The sequence below is a fragment of the Aegilops tauschii genome, chromosome 6 (assembly GCF_002575655.3).
Source record: "Aegilops tauschii subsp. strangulata cultivar AL8/78 chromosome 6, Aet v6.0, whole genome shotgun sequence".
Taxonomy (NCBI): domain Eukaryota; kingdom Viridiplantae; phylum Streptophyta; class Magnoliopsida; order Poales; family Poaceae; genus Aegilops; species Aegilops tauschii.
In genome coordinates this window covers 3,148,315-3,168,785 of record NC_053040.3, presented here as the reverse complement: position 1 = coordinate 3,168,785, position 20,471 = coordinate 3,148,315, and the positions used below count along the sequence as shown (strand labels likewise).

At 41.1% G+C, this 20,471-nt stretch overlaps 1 protein-coding gene and 1 pseudogene across 1 annotated transcript; both read right to left on the bottom strand.

Moving 5' to 3' along the window:
* Positions 1–7,945: 7,945 nt before the first annotated feature.
* LOC109736665 (F-box protein At5g07610-like) lies at positions 7,946–9,913 on the bottom strand (annotated as a pseudogene).
* Positions 9,914–10,424: 511 nt separating this feature from the next.
* Positions 10,425–12,890, bottom strand: LOC109736670 (F-box protein At5g65850-like). Its single transcript, XM_045230387.2, has one exon. It carries the CDS (start codon positions 12,609–12,611, stop codon positions 11,328–11,330), a length of 1,284 nt encoding a protein of 427 aa, XP_045086322.1. The 5' UTR covers positions 12,612–12,890; the 3' UTR covers positions 10,425–11,327.
* Between the last annotated feature and the right edge of the window lie 7,581 nt (positions 12,891–20,471).

The window sequence follows — 20,471 nt, the reverse complement described above, 5'->3', positions numbered from 1 at the left end:
CGTGTTTACAGAAGCTTTCCACCTGTATATCAGTTGCTCAATTCCGGTGAGTGTTCCGATGAGTGGATGGAGAGTTACGAGCAAAAAAGCACGTGAAAAACAGAGTGAAGTTCAAGTAAACGAGTCGAGAAGTTCAAGTTCTTCACACGGTGCACTTTTGAAGAATCTGTTTCGCGATAAAGGCAGAACGAATGATCTTACCGTTTTCGAAATTACTTGAAAACGGCTAGGAATCAGAGAAAACCATCAACATGAAAATGTTTTGCATTTTTCGTAGCTTTTCAACGGTATATTATTTGCTCCATTCCGATAAAAGTTGTAAAAATTACAGCGAAAATATGTTTTTAGCCATTTTTCAAAATTGACATAAAACCATAATGAATTGGGAGAAATAATATATACCAAAAAGTTTCGCATTTCCTCAAGCTTTTAAACGCCATATCATTTGCTTCATTCGGACGTAAGGTTAAAAAATTAGCTCGAAAGTACGAACTTCGTGGAACTTGTACCGTTTTATAAATTACTGTTAAACCGTTCAAAATTAGAAAAACTTTCAACAAGAGAAGGTAGCGCATTTTCATAAGCTTTCCAAGGCCATATAATTTACCTCAATTGGAATAGCCGTTTAGAAATAACATCGAAAATACGAACTCGGCTGTTCGGTTTGCGAAATTTTATGATTTTCGAAATTACTCTTTAATCATAAGAATTAGAGAAAACTTTCAACATGTGGAAGGAGCGATTTTACAGCAGCTTTCCAACGCCATATTATTTGCCTCATTCCGATAAACGGTTTAGAAATGCGATCGAAAATACGATTCACGTTTTTTGTATGAAGAAAAAACGGTTTTCAAAACTGCTCTTAAACCGCTTACATTTTGCCAAAAATTCAACTTGGGTAATGATACTGGTGTCCATAGCTTTCCAACGGTATATCGCAAGGCCCATTTGGACAATGTTGGCGGAAGTTCAACCTAGCACTGGGAGAAGTTCAGGTTGAACAACTCAGGCAGTAAAATTGCAAAAAAAGCAATTTCATCACAACCCGAGAGCAAAATCCGCCAACGAGCGAGATTCTTATTGAAAATGGGTATTTAGTTGTAAAAAATGTTTCCAGATTAACTAACCAGAATAATTCGCGCGGGGAGACACGGTTGCGAAGATAGCCCGAAGATCAGGTTCGTACAGAGGGAAGTTCAGGCGCGTTACTCAGGCAGTTCAGGTTGTGATCAGAATATTATTCTGATCCCGTGATCAGAATATATATATATATATATATATATATATATATATATATATATATATATATATATATATATATGCATCTGCTCATCTTGTAATCAATGAGAACAGAAGGTGTAGTGACTATATCTATTGAAATAGTACATATGCTTCAGAATTTGAATAATATTTTTGCTCTGTGGCCCGCCCAACTTTGATTTTGTAGCTCCAAACTGCACCCATCCATAAAAATAGAATCGAATACACAGAGAGAGAGAGAGAGAGGAGATGGACAAGAGAGGTACCTTCCATCCATGGCGCCAGGATCGGAGCGGCACCTTGCAGCTTCTCCATGCCCCCTTCCTTCAACTGCCTGCACACAACCACGCGAACACACACACACACGCATCAGATCCAGGGAAGAAGAAGAAGAGCCAGAAGAAGAAGAAGATGCTACTTTTGGAGGGGATCCCGTGATGCTGCACCTCTGCCGAATTCGGGCTAGGGTTTTAGGTGGAGAAGGAGGGGGCTCCTGCCCGCGGTGGACCTCTGGTGGTTGCCGCAGCCCGGCCACAGTAGCGCGAAAGGCGGCTCCTCCAAACAACCGGTGAGAAGACGAGTTGGGGGGGGCACGGGTGAGGGCGCCGACGTCCCTATCGCTGTCGTTTGGGGGCGGAGGAGGCATCAACGGCGGGATTGGGAGGAGCAGTGGCGTGAGAGATATTGGGTGGGGTGTGGGAGGGAGAGCCCGATCGGTCTTAGGGGAGAGAACACATTGCGGTGCGGTGCGGTGCGACCAAGTGGTAGCGCAGGGCACGGATGTCGCGCTGCTACTAACTCAGGCACACCAGCTCACCCGGTCTATCCATAGTAATAGCACGGCGCGGCGTACACACGCTACTACTATCAATTTAGTCGTAGCATGGCTTTTATACCCGACGCTACTACTATTGCATGTTCCGGGGGCATGATGAGGACCACTTACTAGTAGCGGGGGACTAGTAGGCCCACGCTACTACTATTTGTTAGTAGTAGCGCATTTTTTTACCCATGCTACTACTAAGTAGTAGTAGTGCGGGCCATATAACCCACGCTAGTAGTAAGCAGCTGTCTACAAGGGTTTTCCTAGTAGTGAATGCTAGCAATTTGGAGAGTAAAGAATTAAAACCACGATGATTCAGATGTTCTTTCTCTACATCCCATTTTTAGCGTGCTCTCTGCTGTCCATGATACTTTGGAGTGATTGATTTGGGATTTTGGAATTTGGTCGACTATTTGATTGGTGCTACTTTTTTTACTATTCATAAACGGAGGAAATTATCATCAATTGGCATGACAATTTTACAATATTTTTATAGACTCCATTTTTTGTTTAGTAAATACCTGTCATGACAAAATTGTTTTGAATTGTCATTTACCATGGCAAATTACTATTCATTTTGTATAGATTGTTTTAACATGCAACGCACTATATTATCTAAATTTGCCATATTATAGATCTCTAATTAGACTTCTTTAAATTTAACATGACAAACATCTATAATTCATACCATTGTTTTACATTTCTCATTAATCAGATATATATCGTTTAATTTTAAATACAATGGCAAATTACTATGAATTAGAGATCATTTGCCATGGCAAATTATCATCATTCGACATGACAAATTTGCAATATTCTATGTTGGTCATTGTACAGTCTTTGTTGACGGTGGCCAAACACATGTCAATGAAACCATTTTCTTCAGATTCAACAACCCATTATCACATTCATACTAAACTATTTTACTAATTTATACTTCAGTTGTACCAGTTCTGTTCTTTTTTCAATACATTGCATCATATTTTTACAAGATCCCTTAAATGTTATAAAATAAGATGGAAAATAGCATACATTGTTGGATTAATTTGTGACTCTTGCATTCATATAGTATATATGTATGTGCATATATCATTAAATATCTTGGTACAGGTGACTAGAGGTATATATTGGTATAAAAATATCTTTCTAGTGGTTTCTAGTTTATGGTTAGGTATACACAAATAGATAGCTCCAGATTATCTAAGGTGTTTACAAAGAGCTTGTCGTCAAACAATTGTCATGTTGAATTATATTCTTATTGTTAAATGTAAACTAGAGAATCCATCATGCTGCTTTGCAGATCCATGTTTTCGGTTCTAAATCCAGCATATCTCGTAGTAGGGGTTCTAACCTAGGCATCTTGGAGCAACGGTAACATCGACACAGGATTTTACCCAGGATCGGCCTCTCTCAAGGAGATAATAAAGAAGGTCGTACATGAATTTTAGAAAACGATTGCGGATTTAAAAATATTCCTTGGAATTTTGAAATGTTAGCAAATGAGAAAAATATTCCTTATTTAAAAAAATTACTTCGTGATTAAAAAATGCTGATAAACTACAAATTATGTTTATGATTTAAAAAAAAATCATGAACTGAAAAAATGTACCTGATTTTGAGAAAATCTTCATGATATTGAAAAATGTTTGTGACATCTAAAAGTTGTTCCTGAAATTTAAAAGTGAAAAATCTATGGATAAGAACCGGCTCTGGGAGGAGAGGTGGCACGACAGAGCAATGAAAAGCCGGGATCTTTCGTTCATGAATTCCGAAAGTTGTACGCGAATTCGAAGAATGTTCACGAATTAAAAAAAGGTCACAATTTCATAAAATGTTCACGAACTTGAAAAATGTACACACATTAAAAAAATGGTCATAATTTCGGAATTTCATGAATTCAAAAGGTTGTTCATGAACTAAAAAAAATCAAGGATTTAGAAACGTTTGGCGCACTCAAAAAATTGACGGTGAATTGAAAAACAATTGATATTTTGAAAATGTTCTAAAATTGAAACAAAGCTCATGTATTCAAAATATTTTTGTGATTTTAAAAAATATTCATGAATTCAATAGGTTGTTCGCAAATTCCATAAAACTTTGCAAATTCATGAAAAGTTCATAAATTCAAAATATGTTGGAGAACTGATTTTTTTATTTCGAAAAATGTTAACAAATTTGAAAAATGCTCATGAATACGGAAAAAGAACTTCTATTAATATATAATTTTAAATTAAAAAATGGTAAAGAATTCAAAATATGTTTGCAAATTCATAGATAAATCATGAATTAAATAAAATGTCGACCTAAAAAATGCGATGCAAATGCAAAATATCTTCATGAATTCGAAAACATTTTCCATTAAAAAAATTCTCAAGAATTGAAAAAAATGTCTTCATGAAATTGGATAATACGGAGTGCAATTAAAAAGGAAAAAAAATAATTAACGAAAACAAAAAACAGAGAAAACTGACAAAAAAAGTTTTGAAATAAAACAAAGTAGCATAAAAGTAAACCGGTTTTGGTGTTGTTTCAGAAACATTCCAAAACAATTTGTCGCCATTTGAGGGGTACGTAACAATAGGAAAAATACAGAAACAGTGGAGTGGGCCGGCCAGTACCGCGCTTGAGGGGTACGTGTTTATGAGCTATTTGTCAACCAACGCGACAAATATGATTCTTCTGCCTAGCAGGTTTCTCACGACACCATTCAATAGGCATGGCTACATTTGGCTTTAGGGGAGACATTGGCTCACGTTTACAGGGAGCCATTAGTTGGCCAGCTCAGTACCCACGTAGGTTCTTCACATGGATGTTATGCAGGTGTCATATTTTTTATTTTTTAGAAATAAAAGTATTTTAATAATAAAGTATTTTATGTGTTCATCACACATTTAGAAATGTTCAAGCAATGTGAAAATATGATCGTCCAATTTTTAGAAAATATTTATACCATTTAAATATGTATCTTACATTTAAAAATGTTTACTCATTTAAAAAAAGTGAATATTACATTGTTAAAAATTAATTTATGAGAAATGCATGTAATTCAAAAAAATGTTTCAAACTTTAACAAGTCCCATTTTCGTTCAATCATTCGTTTGAAAGAAAAACAAATCCAGGTACAATGGCATTACTTAGAAGCTATTATCTCTTGTCTTGGCAAAATTTCATCTTATTGTGTATGGAAAATATTTAACACAAATTCAAAAATATGTTAAAGACATGTATTTGAAAGAAAAAGAGTTAATCAAGTATTTGAAAAATGAACACGTATTAAAAAAATTAAAAACATGTATTTGTAAAAATGTTAATCATGTATTTGGAAAATGTTAAACGTGTATAAAAATGTTCCTTGTATATACCAAATATGTGTAATGTGTATGGAAAAGTTAGACATGTGTTGAGAGAAAGAAGGAAACAAAGAAAACCCCTAAAATTGAGAAAAGAAAACCGGATAAAAGAAGAAAAAAATAAAACCAAGGAAAACATAAAGAAATCCAATGCAAAACAATGGGATCCATGATAAAGAAAAACAACAGGATAAAACTCATGCGATAGCCTAGTATTGGGCTAGCCTAGTAACTTCGTGCCAGAGACGAGACCTACTTACGTCTCGCAACATGGGAGAAATAGCTCGTGCGCTATCTGTTCTTAGTAAATCCTTTGTTGCTAATAGGCGGCCCATCCGTCTGATCACACAGAAGCTCCAACTAGTTTTGTGATACTTTTTGAAGTTTTCGACAAGTTTTTGCTACTTGTTAGCGTTGGTCAATTCAATCATAAGTACTTGTAGTCAATGCATTTTGCTATTTGTTAGCGTTGGCCTCTCCCACATAATTTTTTTGGATAGATGATTATCACTATCGTTTCGTAACGAATTGCCTAGGGACAATCCTTTTCTTTATTTTTTTAAATCCTTTACTTTATTGTTCTTTTGCAAATCAGCAACTAACTTTTATTTTTGCGTTGTTTATTATCTTGCAAAGCTATCTATTTTTTCCCTAGAGTAGATTTATTTCTTGTTTCTAGGTAAAGCAAACGTTCGGCCCACTATAATTCTTCCATCTCCAACAAGCGCTCAAGCTCTACATCTAACCCTTCTGCCTCTGAACTTTCTACTGCAAGGATAATGTATCCCTCGCAACACTCTCTAGTTCTCTCTAAACCAATTTAATTTTCTTCGAAGGTTTCTTCAGAATTGTTCTGTCCCGTTTATACAACTGCTTGTGCACAACAGCGAGTCATTCTGCAAGATTTACCTTTAGCTGCTACAGAGCACTACCAAGCTTGCTTGACAACCTCCCGAAATTTGTCCTCCCTTAGCTAGCGGGCTTCGAATCGAAGGACCAATTGTCTCATTCTGGATGCTGTTGCAAGGGAAGCTCACCAAGAAGTACCCTGCTGCATTCATGGTCGTGTTCAGCTCACTACAGGCAGGGCACTGGTACTCGCCACCTCTCATTTTGGCTGCTCCGAGGAAGTATACAGATTGCAACTATTCTTTTCGCGATACGTAAGATTTCTCAGATAACCACCAACCGATAAAGAATCAGTAAAAACGTCCGTTAGCTATAAAAAGACCATCAACCAATCTTTTCGTTTCTTGATTACAGCTATTTGACCCTACTTGTCTGGACATAAACTAGAATTATTTAACACCGGTTCAGGTTCAGCTTAATGTACACTGAAACTTTGCACTATTGTTGTACACAGGGAGTGGGAATATCGGGGATAGGACATGTACTAATGACCCGGTGCACTGAGCATAGAGAGGGCCGGTGTTCACTGCAGGCTTCTTGCCTCTCATTCGGATCATTGCTGGAGCCCTTGATCTCCTCGTCCTTCATGAACAGCTTTACGTGGGAAGGTATTGGATATACTACTAAAAGTTCAGGAGCAAGTCTATGACAGAGAAATATGAAAAGTAAGAATAAACTCTTTAGTTTTCCGGTAGCACATCATGTGAAATGTCATGCTTATTAAATTAGCCGTTTACTTTTCTCAAAGTCTAGTACAGATCATATGTCCTAAATGGATAGGAGAAAAATTCTAATCCAGATATCGTTGTATACTTGCATTATGACATACTCTACCTATAAGGACAAAGAATTGACATGCTTCTTAAATGTTGCAAGTGTAAATACCTATCAAAATCGACTATCACCAATGGACATATGATGCTATCAACTACCAGCCAGAAGACAACTTTGCTTTAAGACATAGAACTTCGGCAAAACAATGGAGAAGTCACACTTGTGTTTCCCTTTTTGTCTTGGAGGTGTGGTAGGTGCTGCTCTTGTCAATTAGGGAAAATCATGTATTTGAAAAATGTTAAACTTGTATAAAAAGTATTCCTAATATATATGTAAAATGTACAAATGTGTATGAAAAATTTAGACATGTGTTGATGAAAAAAGAAAAAAGCGGTGACAACCAAAGAAACGGAGGAAATAAAAACCTCAGAAAAGACAAAAAATAAAAAACCTGAAGAAAACCATGAAAACCCATGAGAAAATAAAGAAAAATCAAAAAAATCAAAACAAAACCGAAGAAGAACAAAAAAACCTAGAAAAGAAACCAAAGAAAATAAATAAAGAAAGTAGAATATAATAAAAAACCAATAAAAACGGAGAAAGGTATCAAAGAAAAACCAAAAAGAAAAGAAAGAAAAGGAAGGACAATAAAACCAGAATAAAACAAAGAAAACGATGAAAAAAATGGAAAAACAGAAAAACCGAAGAAGCCCATGAAGAAAAAAAATAAAAAAATCACGAGCAAATCGCAGCAAACACTGAGATAGAGCGAGCCAGCGAGCGCTAAGAAATGGGCCGACCTTCAGGCGAGACAGAAGCTAGTCTCCCTGTAAGTGGATATGGCTCTCGCGCTGAAGAAACCCTTGGTCGCTTCTTTATTTGCAAGCAAGCACAGACACCAATAACTTGGTATGGCAAAAAAAATCTAATCTTGCTGGAGATATTTCAAAACTCAGAGTGTTTGATTAGACCCTTACAAATTAACCGAACGGAAATAAAATGAAGATACAAAAAGGTCTTCTTAACATCATCCACTAGACTAGGCCGGCTTCCTTCCTTGCGTACAGAAATAGTATTACTTGCCGAAGTGAAGACACACAAATCATCTCCAGCATGGTTTGCCAACAATTGCTAGCAGCTTCAACTGCTATGTTTCCGACCAAGTCTCTTCGTTTTCGACAAAAATAGCTAAGGAAAGCACGGATGCTGGAAGCTTCAAGTAGCATGCAATATAATAAAAGAACTTGTTATAGCTATGCTCATGATCTTGTTCAATGTCATTTAGCTCATGAAGTTTCCCAGTGCTGATGGCGTACGAACGAAGCTGGTTTTCCTGGTCAAGGAGGAATATGACGTCACTCTCCAAGTCGAGAGCGACAATCTTGTAAGCACAATTCCGACACTGTTGTGTGAAGTCATAGTGAGCAAGGTCATCTCTTCCAAACGCATCTCTCATACTAAGACGATGCTTCATACTCCACTTGTAAGGCCCGGAAACATCAAGACTCCAGATCCGGATCGCACTCCCATCCCATCCACCTCTGGCAATGCAAAGTGCAAGGCCCCTAGAGAGTGTCCAAAGAAACCTCGAGTGTACATACCAACGGAAAAGCCATTCGGAGACTCAACAGAAGGGTCGTTTGGCAACTTGATAGTCCGACGATTAGGCGGTATGTGCGAACTCATTGCCTCAAATCCATCCAACACCAAGATCCTCCTTGAATTCCTCCGCAGACTAAACAGATAAAGTGAACCATCTATGAACAAGTGTCGGTATCCAATAACAGCGGACATCCCAGAACTCCACCATGCATCATACACAAGCCATGTGGAAAGGTTGGATGAAAACACCTCGAGCCCGCTCAAGAACGAAGTTAAAGGATCACGTTTAAAGTTGAGGACATAGAACTGTCGGGAACATGATGGGTTGAAGACCAATATAGCTTCACAAATACCATGTTCTTGGTAAGGACGGCTATCAGGCAGCTTTGTCCACTCTCGTGTTGCGGGGTTGCACACAATGAAGTGGCAGATAATTGTACGTCTGCTCCAATCCATGCTCCTACGCATGCATGCAGAGGACTAGGCCATTGCAGCAATCCATAAGCTCCAGTTGTGGGTAGGTACTGTGGCAAGAAACTAAGTGCTCCATCAATTTGCTCCACGTTTCGGGGCTGGCCAATAAGCTTGGTAGCCTTCTTATCCTGGTCTTGGTATTGGCAGAAAAGGCCGGTGGGGACTTTCGGCAGGTTCTCATGGTAGTTTGGATTAGATGAGAAGGCGAGCCAGGGCTTGCAGACACATTTGAAGCGGCAAAAAGACTTGAATGGCAGCCGGGAGAGGATTTCAACCACCAGACCATCAGGTAGCGTACCGGCAACCATAGGTTCCATCCTCCTATTATGGTAGTAGTAATTCACTTGAAGTCCAAACTAATAATATCAGCAACAACCTTCTCTGAACTTGGAAAGAAAGAAACCTGCAGTGGAATCCAATCATTTGATCAAACAAATAGAATACAAACCGAATTTGCAGGTGAGAAAAGGTAGACATACGGTGACGCCGCTGGTAGAGGCTAATTTTAGGAAACAAAACCGCGCTGCAGTAAGTAAGATCCATCCAATCTGCTTGACCAACCAAAATGGTGCAAGGATGAACAAAATTACATACCTTAACTGCAGACCCAAATCGATGCAGCAGGAGCAGGTGGCCACTCAGTCACTAGGGTAGTCAGACCAGAGGGTACTCAAGTGCAGGTAAAGAGGCAGGGCTGTGTAGAATAGAAGGAGAACCTTGGGGGAGAGAGGAGTGGCTGCACTGGTTGGTGAGCTAGGCGTAGTAGGCAAGACATATTTAAGAACTTCTTGGACGGTGGTGCTACGCGTAGTAAGAAGAGATTTAAAAACTTCTTGGACGGTGGTGCTACGCATAGTAAGAACAGATTTAAAAACTTGGACGGTGGTGGTACGCGTAGTAAGAACAGATTTAAAAACTTCTTGGACGGTGGTGGTACGCGTAGTAAGAACAGATTTAAAAACTTCTTGGACGGTGGTGGTACGCGCAGTAGTAGGAAGAATAAATTAAGAACTTCTAGGAAGGTGGTGGTGCGCGTAGCTCTCGTAGGAAAAACGGATTGAAGGACTTCTTGGAAGGTGGTGTGCTGCTAGGTTTAAGGCAAAGGCAAAGGCAGAGGGAAATGAAAAGGGAAAGCACAGCAGGGAACCAAACTGCAGATTATGACCGCGACGAACTTTGCTTTTTGTCAGTTATTATAATGCCAATGTTACGGCAGTTTGTTCAGTTGGTTCCTACTGTATCTCGTTTGTACTTTTACTAACAATGTCACTGCCCTTGTCTATGTATTTTACTAACTAAGTAGCTCGTTTGTACTTATTCTTGCGGCATTGACACTGACATTTAGATTAACCCCTTCCCCTTGCCTATTCGCTAGCTGAAGAGCCTTCGTCTGACACTCTATTGCAAATTGACCTGGCAAGAATAATTAACAAACAAGTTAAGCACTAGAGAGTACGGTTCTTAAATAAGTTAAGCATGTGCTAGTGTCGTAAGTTGTACATCAGTACATCACTACAAACTATGGTTCTTAACATTAAATATGTGATGTTCGCCAACATCTGCAAGATGCACTACTTTGCGGACCAAGTCGACCAAAAAAGGTGATATTCAGTAGAAAAGGTCGACTACTGAAAAACTCACTTCTGATGAGGTGGTTCTCCAAGCTCCCCTTTTTATGTTTTGACAGACTTATGTTGTCATCATCCTGCAGCAAACTGGCCACAGTCAGCACTCAGCACGTCCACTGTCGTCAACACTGACATTAAGAAACTATTAGTAGATGGCATCGGACATTCTGACAACATCATACAAGTATTTCGCACTTGCAGAAACGACACTAAAAAAAATAAAATGTATCCACTCTTCTTTTGCACCAAGGACGAACACCCATAGCTTGGTGAACTGGAAACATGCATAACATGCTTGTTCTACTTTTACAACGTTATCACGTGAACCTAGGAACAGAGCACCGGGGAATTTGGCGACACATTATTACACTGAAATTAGGGAGTTTTCAGCATTCCGACGGTGTTAGTTTACCCTTACAAAATAACATAATGGAAGAAAAAGGAAGATATAGAAGGCCTTCTTAACATCATTTGCTAGACTGGTTTCACAAACTGAAGTTACACAGATCATCTCCAGCTTGATTTCGCAACAATTGCTAGTAGCTTCGACCGCCACGTCCGCCGACCAGGCCTCTTTGCTTCCAACAAACATGGCTGAGGTATAGGCACATAGGTTGGAAGCTTTGAGTAGCATGCCACGTAGTGGTAGAACTTGTCATAGACATGCTCATGATCTTGTTCAATGTCATCGAGTTCCTGAAGTTCCCCTGTGCTGATGATGTATGAACGAAGGTTGCTCGCATGGCAGTCAAAGAGGAACATGACGTCCCTCTCCAAGTCAATAGCAGCAATTTCATACGTGCAATTCCAGCACTGTTGAGCAGCGTCATAGTAAGCAAGGTCGTTCCTTCCAACTGCATCGCTCATACTAAGACGATACTTCTCAGTCCACTTGTAAGGCCCGGAAACATCAAGACTCCAGATCCGAACTGCAAGCCCATCCGCCGCTGTCAATGCATAGTGCATGGTCCCTGGAGATTTGCCAAAGTAACCTCTGGTGTACAAACCGACCGGAAGGCCATTTGCAGGCTCAACAGAAGGGTCATGGGGCAACTTAATAGTTCGACGATTAGGCGGTATGCGAGAACTCATTGCCTCAAAGCCGTTCAACACCAAGATCCTCTTCACTGAGTTCCGCCGCATACTAAACAGATACAGTGAACCATCTATGAATAAGTGTGGGTATCCAATAACGGTTTGTATCCCGGAATTCCACCATGCATCATATACGAGCCATGTGGAAAGGTCAGACGAAAATACCTGAAGCCCACTCAAGAATGAAAAAGGATTCCGTTTAAAGTTGAAGACGTAGAACTGTGGTGAACATGATGGGTTGAAAGCCAACATAGCTTCAAAAACATCATGTTCTTGGTAAGGACGAGTATCAGGAAGCCTCGTCCACTCTTGTGTTGCCGGGTTGCACACAATGAAGTGGCAAGTAATTGTACGTCTGCTCCAATCCATGCTCCTACGCATGCAGAGGACTAGGCCATTGCAGCAATCCATAAGCTCCAGTTGCGGATGGTGTGGCAAGAAACTAAGTGCTCCATCAATTGGCTCAATGTTTCGGGGCTGGCTAAGAAGCTTGGTAGCCTTCTTATCGAAGTCTTGGTACTGGCAGAAAAGACCTGTGGGGATTTTCGGCAGCTTCTTGCAGTAGTTTGGATCAGAGGAGAAGGCAAGCCAGGGTTTGCAAACACATTTGAAGCGGCAAAAAGACTTCAGCGGCAGCCGGGAGAGGATTTCCACAATCAGGTCATCAGGTAGCACACTGACTTCCATATGGTCCATTTCTATTATATTATCAGAAACAACTTTCTTTGAAATTGGAAAGAAAGAGGCCTGTAATGGAATCAGGTAATTTGATCAAACAAATCAAATTTATAGGGGGGAGAAAAAGATAAATAGACATTTGACAAGCACACATGCAACTTAGGAAGAAAGACAATGCATTTGATGTTGCTGGTTGAGGTTAATTTTAGTAAGTGATTCTATGCTGTAGTAAGTAAGATCCTCCATCCGCTTGACTAAGCAAGGGGTGCAAGGAACGAAATTACGTACCTTAAATAATCGATGCAGCACCAGCAGCTGGGCACTCAGTTCACTAGGGAAGTTGAACCAAGGCGTACCCAAGTGCAGGTAAGCGGTATGGATGGGTAGGCGAGGAGTGACTGGTGTGCTCCTCGATGAGGGAGCACCTGAAGCAGAAGGTGAAGGGAAAGAGTAGCGGCTTTCCTGATAGGGGGAGGTGCGCATAGTAGGAGCCACAGATTTAATGGTGGTGGTATGCTTAGTAGGAAGAACAGACTTAAGAACTTCTTGGGAGATGGTACGTACGCGTAGTAGGAAGAACAGACTTAAGAACTTCTTGGGAGATGGTGGTACGCGTATGAAAAGCAGATTTAAGAACTTCTTGGAAGGTGGTTGTACGCGTAGTTGGAAGAAGAGATTTAAGAATTTGTTCAAAGGTGGCGGTGTACGCGTAGTAGGAACAGATTTAAGAACTTGCAACGTGGTGGTAGGCTGGCACGGGGCAAAGGCAAATGAAAAGGGAAAGCATGGAAAGGCAAAGGAAAAGCAGGGCATAGCTAACCAAACTGCAGATAATGACCATTAGCGAGGAACTTTCACCGAGGGTTCCCTTTTTATCAGTTAACTAGCTAGTGTGTGCAGATTAATCTATTGATACACACCCGCCCATGTATGAGATGGTTCCCTTTTTGACATGATAACTTATGGCAAATGGAGCACAGGTTGGATCCTTCAGGTGAAGGTGTCAGGTCTGGTTCCTACTCAGCCACTCGGGCATTATTGTAGTTTGTTCAATTGGTTTGTACTATATCCTATCCTGTTAATGTCTTTTTTTCCGCTTAATAACATTCATGCAGAACATTATATGAGGGTCTGCAGCTTTTCGTTGCCCGTGTCTATGAATTTTACTGACCAGTAGCTTTTTTGTATATATTTTTTTCTCGCAACACTGACATTGGCATTTGGATGGAGTCCAGAACAACGTCTTTCTCGCAAATGGACTCCAGACTTTTTTTTTACTAACCAGCGCTACCAACAATTCAAAGGCTTGTCTACATGCATGCAAGCAGGACGTAAGTGCAAATCAAATCAGAGGAGCTCGTTAATTCTCTCGGGAGAAATTCATGTTGGATGGATGACGCACCTGGTCGTCTCCTGGGGAGGAGGCGCCATGACACCCTTGCTGGAGGTGTTTCCTGGGTGCGTGTCTGCGTGCTGCTTCGGGAGAACCAGATCACAACCTGCACCTTTTATGCACACTGGTCGATGGATGGATCACTACTTCACCCACTACTAGCAGTTAGCAGTTGGACACACACGCCTGCACACACTTGAGAACGCTACAAGAACACAAGAGAAAAAAAGGCATGCATGCACTAACGCTGCTACTGCGAAACAAAGCTTGTTTGCATGTAAAAGTGGTTGCCCACCACAACGTGTAAAGTGCACCGCTCTGATAGATCGACGGCCACAGAAGATCGTCGGCCAGAACAATGCTAATAGCTACATATGTATGCAAGTGAATGGAATGATATATCATGCATTGCTTCACTCTGGCAGGATTGATTTTCCTTGAAGGTATCGACAACTGATGGATGATGGGGTGAGATGGGCTAGATCGAGTATACGAGCGATAGATGCCTGATTGCCTCAATTGTGGCTTCTACATCTAGAGTGATGATTAATGCTTCCAAGGAAACAACACCTTGACTAGAGTATGGGTCCTAGCTTTAAAACAAGTATAACATGGCAACTGTGGTCAACAAACGTCATTGATATGGGGGAGCTTCAAGGTAAGTGGTTAATTCCTCTATTTAATTAGATGATACCACAAACATTGTTCTGAGAATGCGTTGCAGTATATTTCAATGAGATTTGATTGTGTGAAACGTAAATATTTTTACTAAAAATAAGAGAACATAAACTTAAAGTGCATATTATTTATTGTGTTTGATTGTTATATAGTTGTAGAAATTTCTAGTTCAAATATGTGTTTCATAAACGAGATTTTGGTTTTAAAGATATGTACCATCTAAATTGCCAAAAGAAAATGAAAAGTGATGAAGTTAATTAGAGGAGAGAGGTAAGATATTGTAGGCATGTATATGTTGACTTAAGACATGCATGTGCCAGTCTGGAGAGAGAGAGAGAGAGAGAGAGAGAGAGAGAGAGAGAGAGAGAGAGAGAGAGAGAGAGAAGAAGAAGAAGAAGAAGAAGAAGAAGAAGAACAATGCACATGCAAAGGGCTCGCATCCACATGGACCAGCGAAAGAAGCAATTCGGGATTCACCATATTCACTCACTCCTCAAACATGACTCAATTGGCCACTGGCCTGCGAAGGTAACTTCGCCGAGTTCTCTTTCAGAAGGTGGGCTGGCATGCCTTGCCACGCTACCTACTGTAGCACAAAAGCCTGAGACTACAAAAAGATATATCCTGTAATAGGCCTCTCAGTACTGTTTATCTAGCCTACCAACTGCTATGTCTTGCTTATGGTGAGCACTATTAACAGTGACCACCGAGCGGCCCAGCACAGTAAGGCTTTGGGATCGTGTTCCTGTGATCGATTTTGGAAGGTTCTAGGAGCTTCCCATCTAGTTTTGGGAAGTTTTCAGGCTGTGTTTTTCTCCTGGTGTTTTTGGGAATCTCAAATAGCTATTATCAAAATCAAAATTTTAGAAAACCAACTTGAATATGTCCATATATCCAAATTATCATTTGACAGATTCTGGTTTAACTAGAAGAAGACAAGTTGATGAATCACGTTGAGGAAAAATCCACACAATTCTAGGACCAAAGTTCCAATTGTTAGTGAAGAAGAAAAGATGCATAAACCAAATGATAGCCTTTTCTATATTAGATAACTAAGTTCATTACTATTCTATTATTTTGATATGACTACCAATATTCAACAAAGAAGTAGGTAAAATTAGGATACAGTGAGACAGTTGAGAATGCACCATATCTTTTTCTTCATACTTGAAACACACACACAAAAAACTAGTTTGTACTTGTACAAAACTAGCATGTTATGAAGAAACATATAAACTAGACAAGTTATTGTCATCGATGACGCCACTAATCTTAATATGCACACTTTATTATAAATAACAACCATTCCGTACAAATAACATCGCCATTGAATTCTGGTGTTACCTCATTATGCAGTCTAGAGCACTCCAAGAACAGTTAATCCACATATCTAGCTAGATACTAAAACATGTTATTTTCCTGGTTCAAGCCTCACATATTCAATAATTTTTTTAACGAGAAACAACTTTACAAAATCATAAAGTTTAATTGAGAGGCAAGGCAGAACGTTCTTCTCAAAGTAGACAAGCTCGAAGGCGATTCTAGTGTGGTCTCCCACTCCCACGATAGCGACCACCAGTATTAGGTTTTAACGTTGTCAAATTTATACTAAACATTTATACTTATTTATATCAAATAACCATTTTAGTTAAAATAATGTGATAAGTTATAAATACACATTACATTATTCGCGCAATATCTTTTCGATACATTGTGCGCTAAGATATATTTGTACAAAATCACTTAGTTCTGAGTAACTAATTAGGGAAAGAAAAGATGTCGCATGGCTTCTCGGCTTAGTTTATTAAATTTACATGAATATAACATATGTGTATCCTTAAGAATCTTGGTAGATATCTCTAACGTGAATGACATATAAAATATCTTGACATCGTTTCAAGGTTATTGTTACTCATGCACAAAAAGAGACGACTCCAGAGTATACAAGGTGTTTACGAAGTGGTCCTCGCCGTCGCTCTCTTGAAATAGGCTTTTGCCCCGCTTTATAATTTTTCTTCGATAAATGGTGGATTTTATTGGCTCAAATGAAGCATCAAGAAGATACAATACGAGCACACACCCGGCCTGTACATAATCAGGATGTACACAGCCAACCCAACACACACATGCAAAAACATGCCAACAAATAGCAAGGTCACAAGACCAAAAGCTATCCACAGGCGTGGAAAAAAGAAAAGGAAAAAGAAAAAAGCTCCAAAGCGATCATATCATCAATCGACAAACTACAACTGAGACCATATCCTCACCAACCATTGACATCACATGGAGGTCGATGATCTTCAGCAGCAACGCCTTCAGGAAGGAAGTGACACTCAAGTGCCGCAATCACCGGATCCAACCACAAAGGCCATAATCAAAGTCGCCCCCCCCCCCCCCCCCCCCGAAAAATAGTCTGAACATATCCGAGCAATGCCTCCAACATGGTAACGACATCGAAAACATCGCCATTGCCAGGTATGACCACTCAGGTCTGACCTAGGTTTTCGTCCCGAAGCTCAAGACTAGGTGCTCATAGCACCACCATCAAAGCCACGCATATGTTGTCGCCACCACTTTTCCGCAATACCAGCAACTACAATTTGACCGCCGCCACTCCACAAAACATTCCTGTGCGTCAAGTCGTTGTCCATAATTTGTAACACAACACAGAAAGTCATCCACCAGATCAAGAGATAAAACCTTCGGAAGTCTTTTCGATAACCTCGCTGCCGTGGATCCGTAGGAAGTTACTTCAGAACAGTCAGCAGTCACCACCGTCCAGCCAATATGATCTAAATCACCACCATCAACCGAGGATCGCAATGTCGGCGGCCCGCACCGCACACGCAGAAGGCCACCTCATCGCCGCAGCCCCACATGTCCGGAGACCGCCGTGGCCGGAGCATTGTCGTTAAAGATGCACGGCCAAAAGTAGCCACCGTAGGGGAACGATCAACTTTGCCACAACAACCACGACGACGGAGCCGCCACCACTGATCGAGGAGGTGGGGCAGAGAATGAAGAGGTGTCGACAGAGAACCACCGCGAAGCTTCAACCCTCTGCCAAAGGAATGCCGTGACACACACGGCGGAGGCGTCACCGCGATTCGGAGGAGGCACCACCGTGGATTGATGGTGGTCGGCACCGAAATTGGACCAAGCCCCGGTCAGCCCAACCATTAACCCAAGGGCCTCACGCACCCCAAAAGAAGCAGGAAAGCTACGTCCAAGGTGGAAGAGGCCGACACGGAGGATCATTACAGGTGTGGGCGCTTCCACAAAAGTCAAGTTCAACACATTTCTTAACCGAACAAAAAATTAAATGACATAATAAAACTAGATAAGGCCCGTCGCCGTCTTTAGTTGCCGCCGTCGTACTGGTCATCTTCCTCGGTGAGGTCGACATATAGCGGTGGCTGCCAAAGGTGGGCTGGTTGTCCTTGCCAGGCCGGAGGCTCCTGCTGTGGCGAATGCGGTGGCGCCTGCACAACCTCTTCCCATGGCGGGGACAGCGATCATGGATCGGCGTCCACCCACCCGGACTCAGGTGTGCACGACAAGGACTGCCTGACCAAGGTCGGGTTTCATCCCGCCGGCTCCTCCTCCCTCGGCGCCTCAAAACAGACGTCCTCCATGGCCTCCTTCCTGACGTAGGCGTCCAACTCCGGGGAGGCGACGTCGCCGGCCGCTGACAGAGCCATCATCTCCCCGAGGCCATGCCGTTGGCGCTCGTCGTGGGTGTGGACTGAGTCGTCCATCACCCGCTTCATGAGCTCCTTCTCCTCCTCGTCTGTCAACAGAGTGGGTGGTGGCGGGGACCGCGAGAGACCCTCCTCCTAGCTATAGCATATAGCTAGGTCCATGCATTTTGGTTTTTAGAGCAGGTACAATAGGATGACATAAGTGGGCTATAAGACTTTAAATATTATATTTTTGATTAGTTGGCGGAGAGAGAAGAGAAGCGGGCTACTCGCTAACAGCCGTCTGTAGCACGTGGTCCTAAACACTCTGTGAGAGAGGAAGGTGGGACATGTACCAACAAAGTAGTACAAATTTATATGCATCTATTGTACGTGCCAGCTATAAGACTAACTATAGATGACGTGGCAAGATCATATAGCCAGCAGTTGGCTATACTATTAACCATGCTCTCACGAGAGATCTACTGCATCACCTCCATCTATTTATTAAATACTATGTGATGTAGTGAGTGGAGAATTAATGAGGTGATCGACGAGTGTACTAAGGGCATGTACAATGCATAGCCTCAAGGTGATGCCTCGCATGTCATGTAGGATCGGATATGACGTAAAGTAGGTTCGGATAGGGAAGTGGGATCCTCTTCAGGAGGCGGGTGCTTGAAGAGAAAAAGTATGGTCCGGTGACAAAAGTTGAAAAGGTTGAGTAAAATTAGAGATGCATGTGTACTAGAATTTTTATTTTCTATTTCTTAATGAGGCCCACTAGTGATAGCTTGCATTGGAGAAAACATTTAATGTAGGTGCCTCAAATTACATTTTGTCATGAGGCATATGGATATCATTGTACATGCCCGAAGTCAAAATATGTTGGTCCATTCTGCCTAACCAGCCAACCACGTGAGTTGGCATGGATCGATGACGTGGAGGGAGGCGACCTCATTTGCTCCTTTCCCTTTTTTACGGGCAATTTAGAGAGCTTTATTTTTTTTGCCTTGATGGACAAATTAAGCCCAGCAATACTTCCTTTCAATTGGCAACCAGATTGTAGAAGGCATCAAAGGTACAACAAACTTGTAAATAAGGACAGCAAAACAATTAGGAGTGGTTATTTAAATAGCTTGGCAAGATATATGCATCAATCGATGTGTTTACATGAACCATGAACTCTTTAAATAGATATTTGGAAGCAGATGAAAAATTAAGTCTGAACTAGCACTTCTAGGACAATCAGCCAGAAAGCTTGGAGTATTTTTAAGCCAGCATTTGGTCACATTCAAAGTGCAAGCACGTTTAGCACAAAGATGAGCCGGAATGTTTGCTAACGTGATTACATGATGAATATCAAACAGGATAAAATCCCTAGCTAGCTCTCCAATTTCATCTAAATTGGCATGGATCGATGACATGGAGGGAGGCTACCTCGTTTGCTCCTTTCCTTGGACTAGATGGATCGAGAGGGAGGCCGTCTAATGATTCCGACGTAGTACTACTAGTACGTACTTCCTTCGTCCTGGCAGCAACTGCAACTGTACTGTGACTACCAGTCCAGTAAACATCAGATGTATTTTCTTGAATTTTTTACGTATTTGGGCTGGATATGAGAAGTGCCGGTTAGCCCGAACATCTAAGGCCCGTTTGAGGCATTCGTCTGGATCGAAATTTTGTAACCGGTCATTGATAGGGCGGCTTGCCCGGGCGTTTGAGGAAGGCTTGGGGTGCCCGGATGTAGATGCTCTAATATGGCCACATGCACGGATCGATGGAGAGAATAGATAGACACATGTGCCAAGTGTGTGCTGCGTTTTCTATTGTTGGATAATAGCGACATGGTCATCATAGGAATTAGGATTACAAATCAATGTATGCTTGAAGGAGAAATAAAAAAGTGATTTTCATGTGTTTAAGTTGGCCGTAGTACAACTAAGTTTTCTACGGTTATGTAGTTTTATTTTTGATGTTTTTTGTTTTTCCAAAACCATGTTCCTTCTTTTCATTTCATGATGATGACTGAATAGATGCCCTAACAAGATGGTATACATTTCAAAACCGCCGCAGGTCCCTCTGCAAGCGATGTGGTATTAATTTCACCGGCTGGTTAAAGCTTCT

Excerpts from the sequence above, each read along its gene's own strand:
- LOC109736670 (XM_045230387.2), bottom strand. The coding sequence starts at position 12,611 with ATGGACCATATGGAAGTCAGTGTGCTACCTGATGACCTGATTGTGGAA.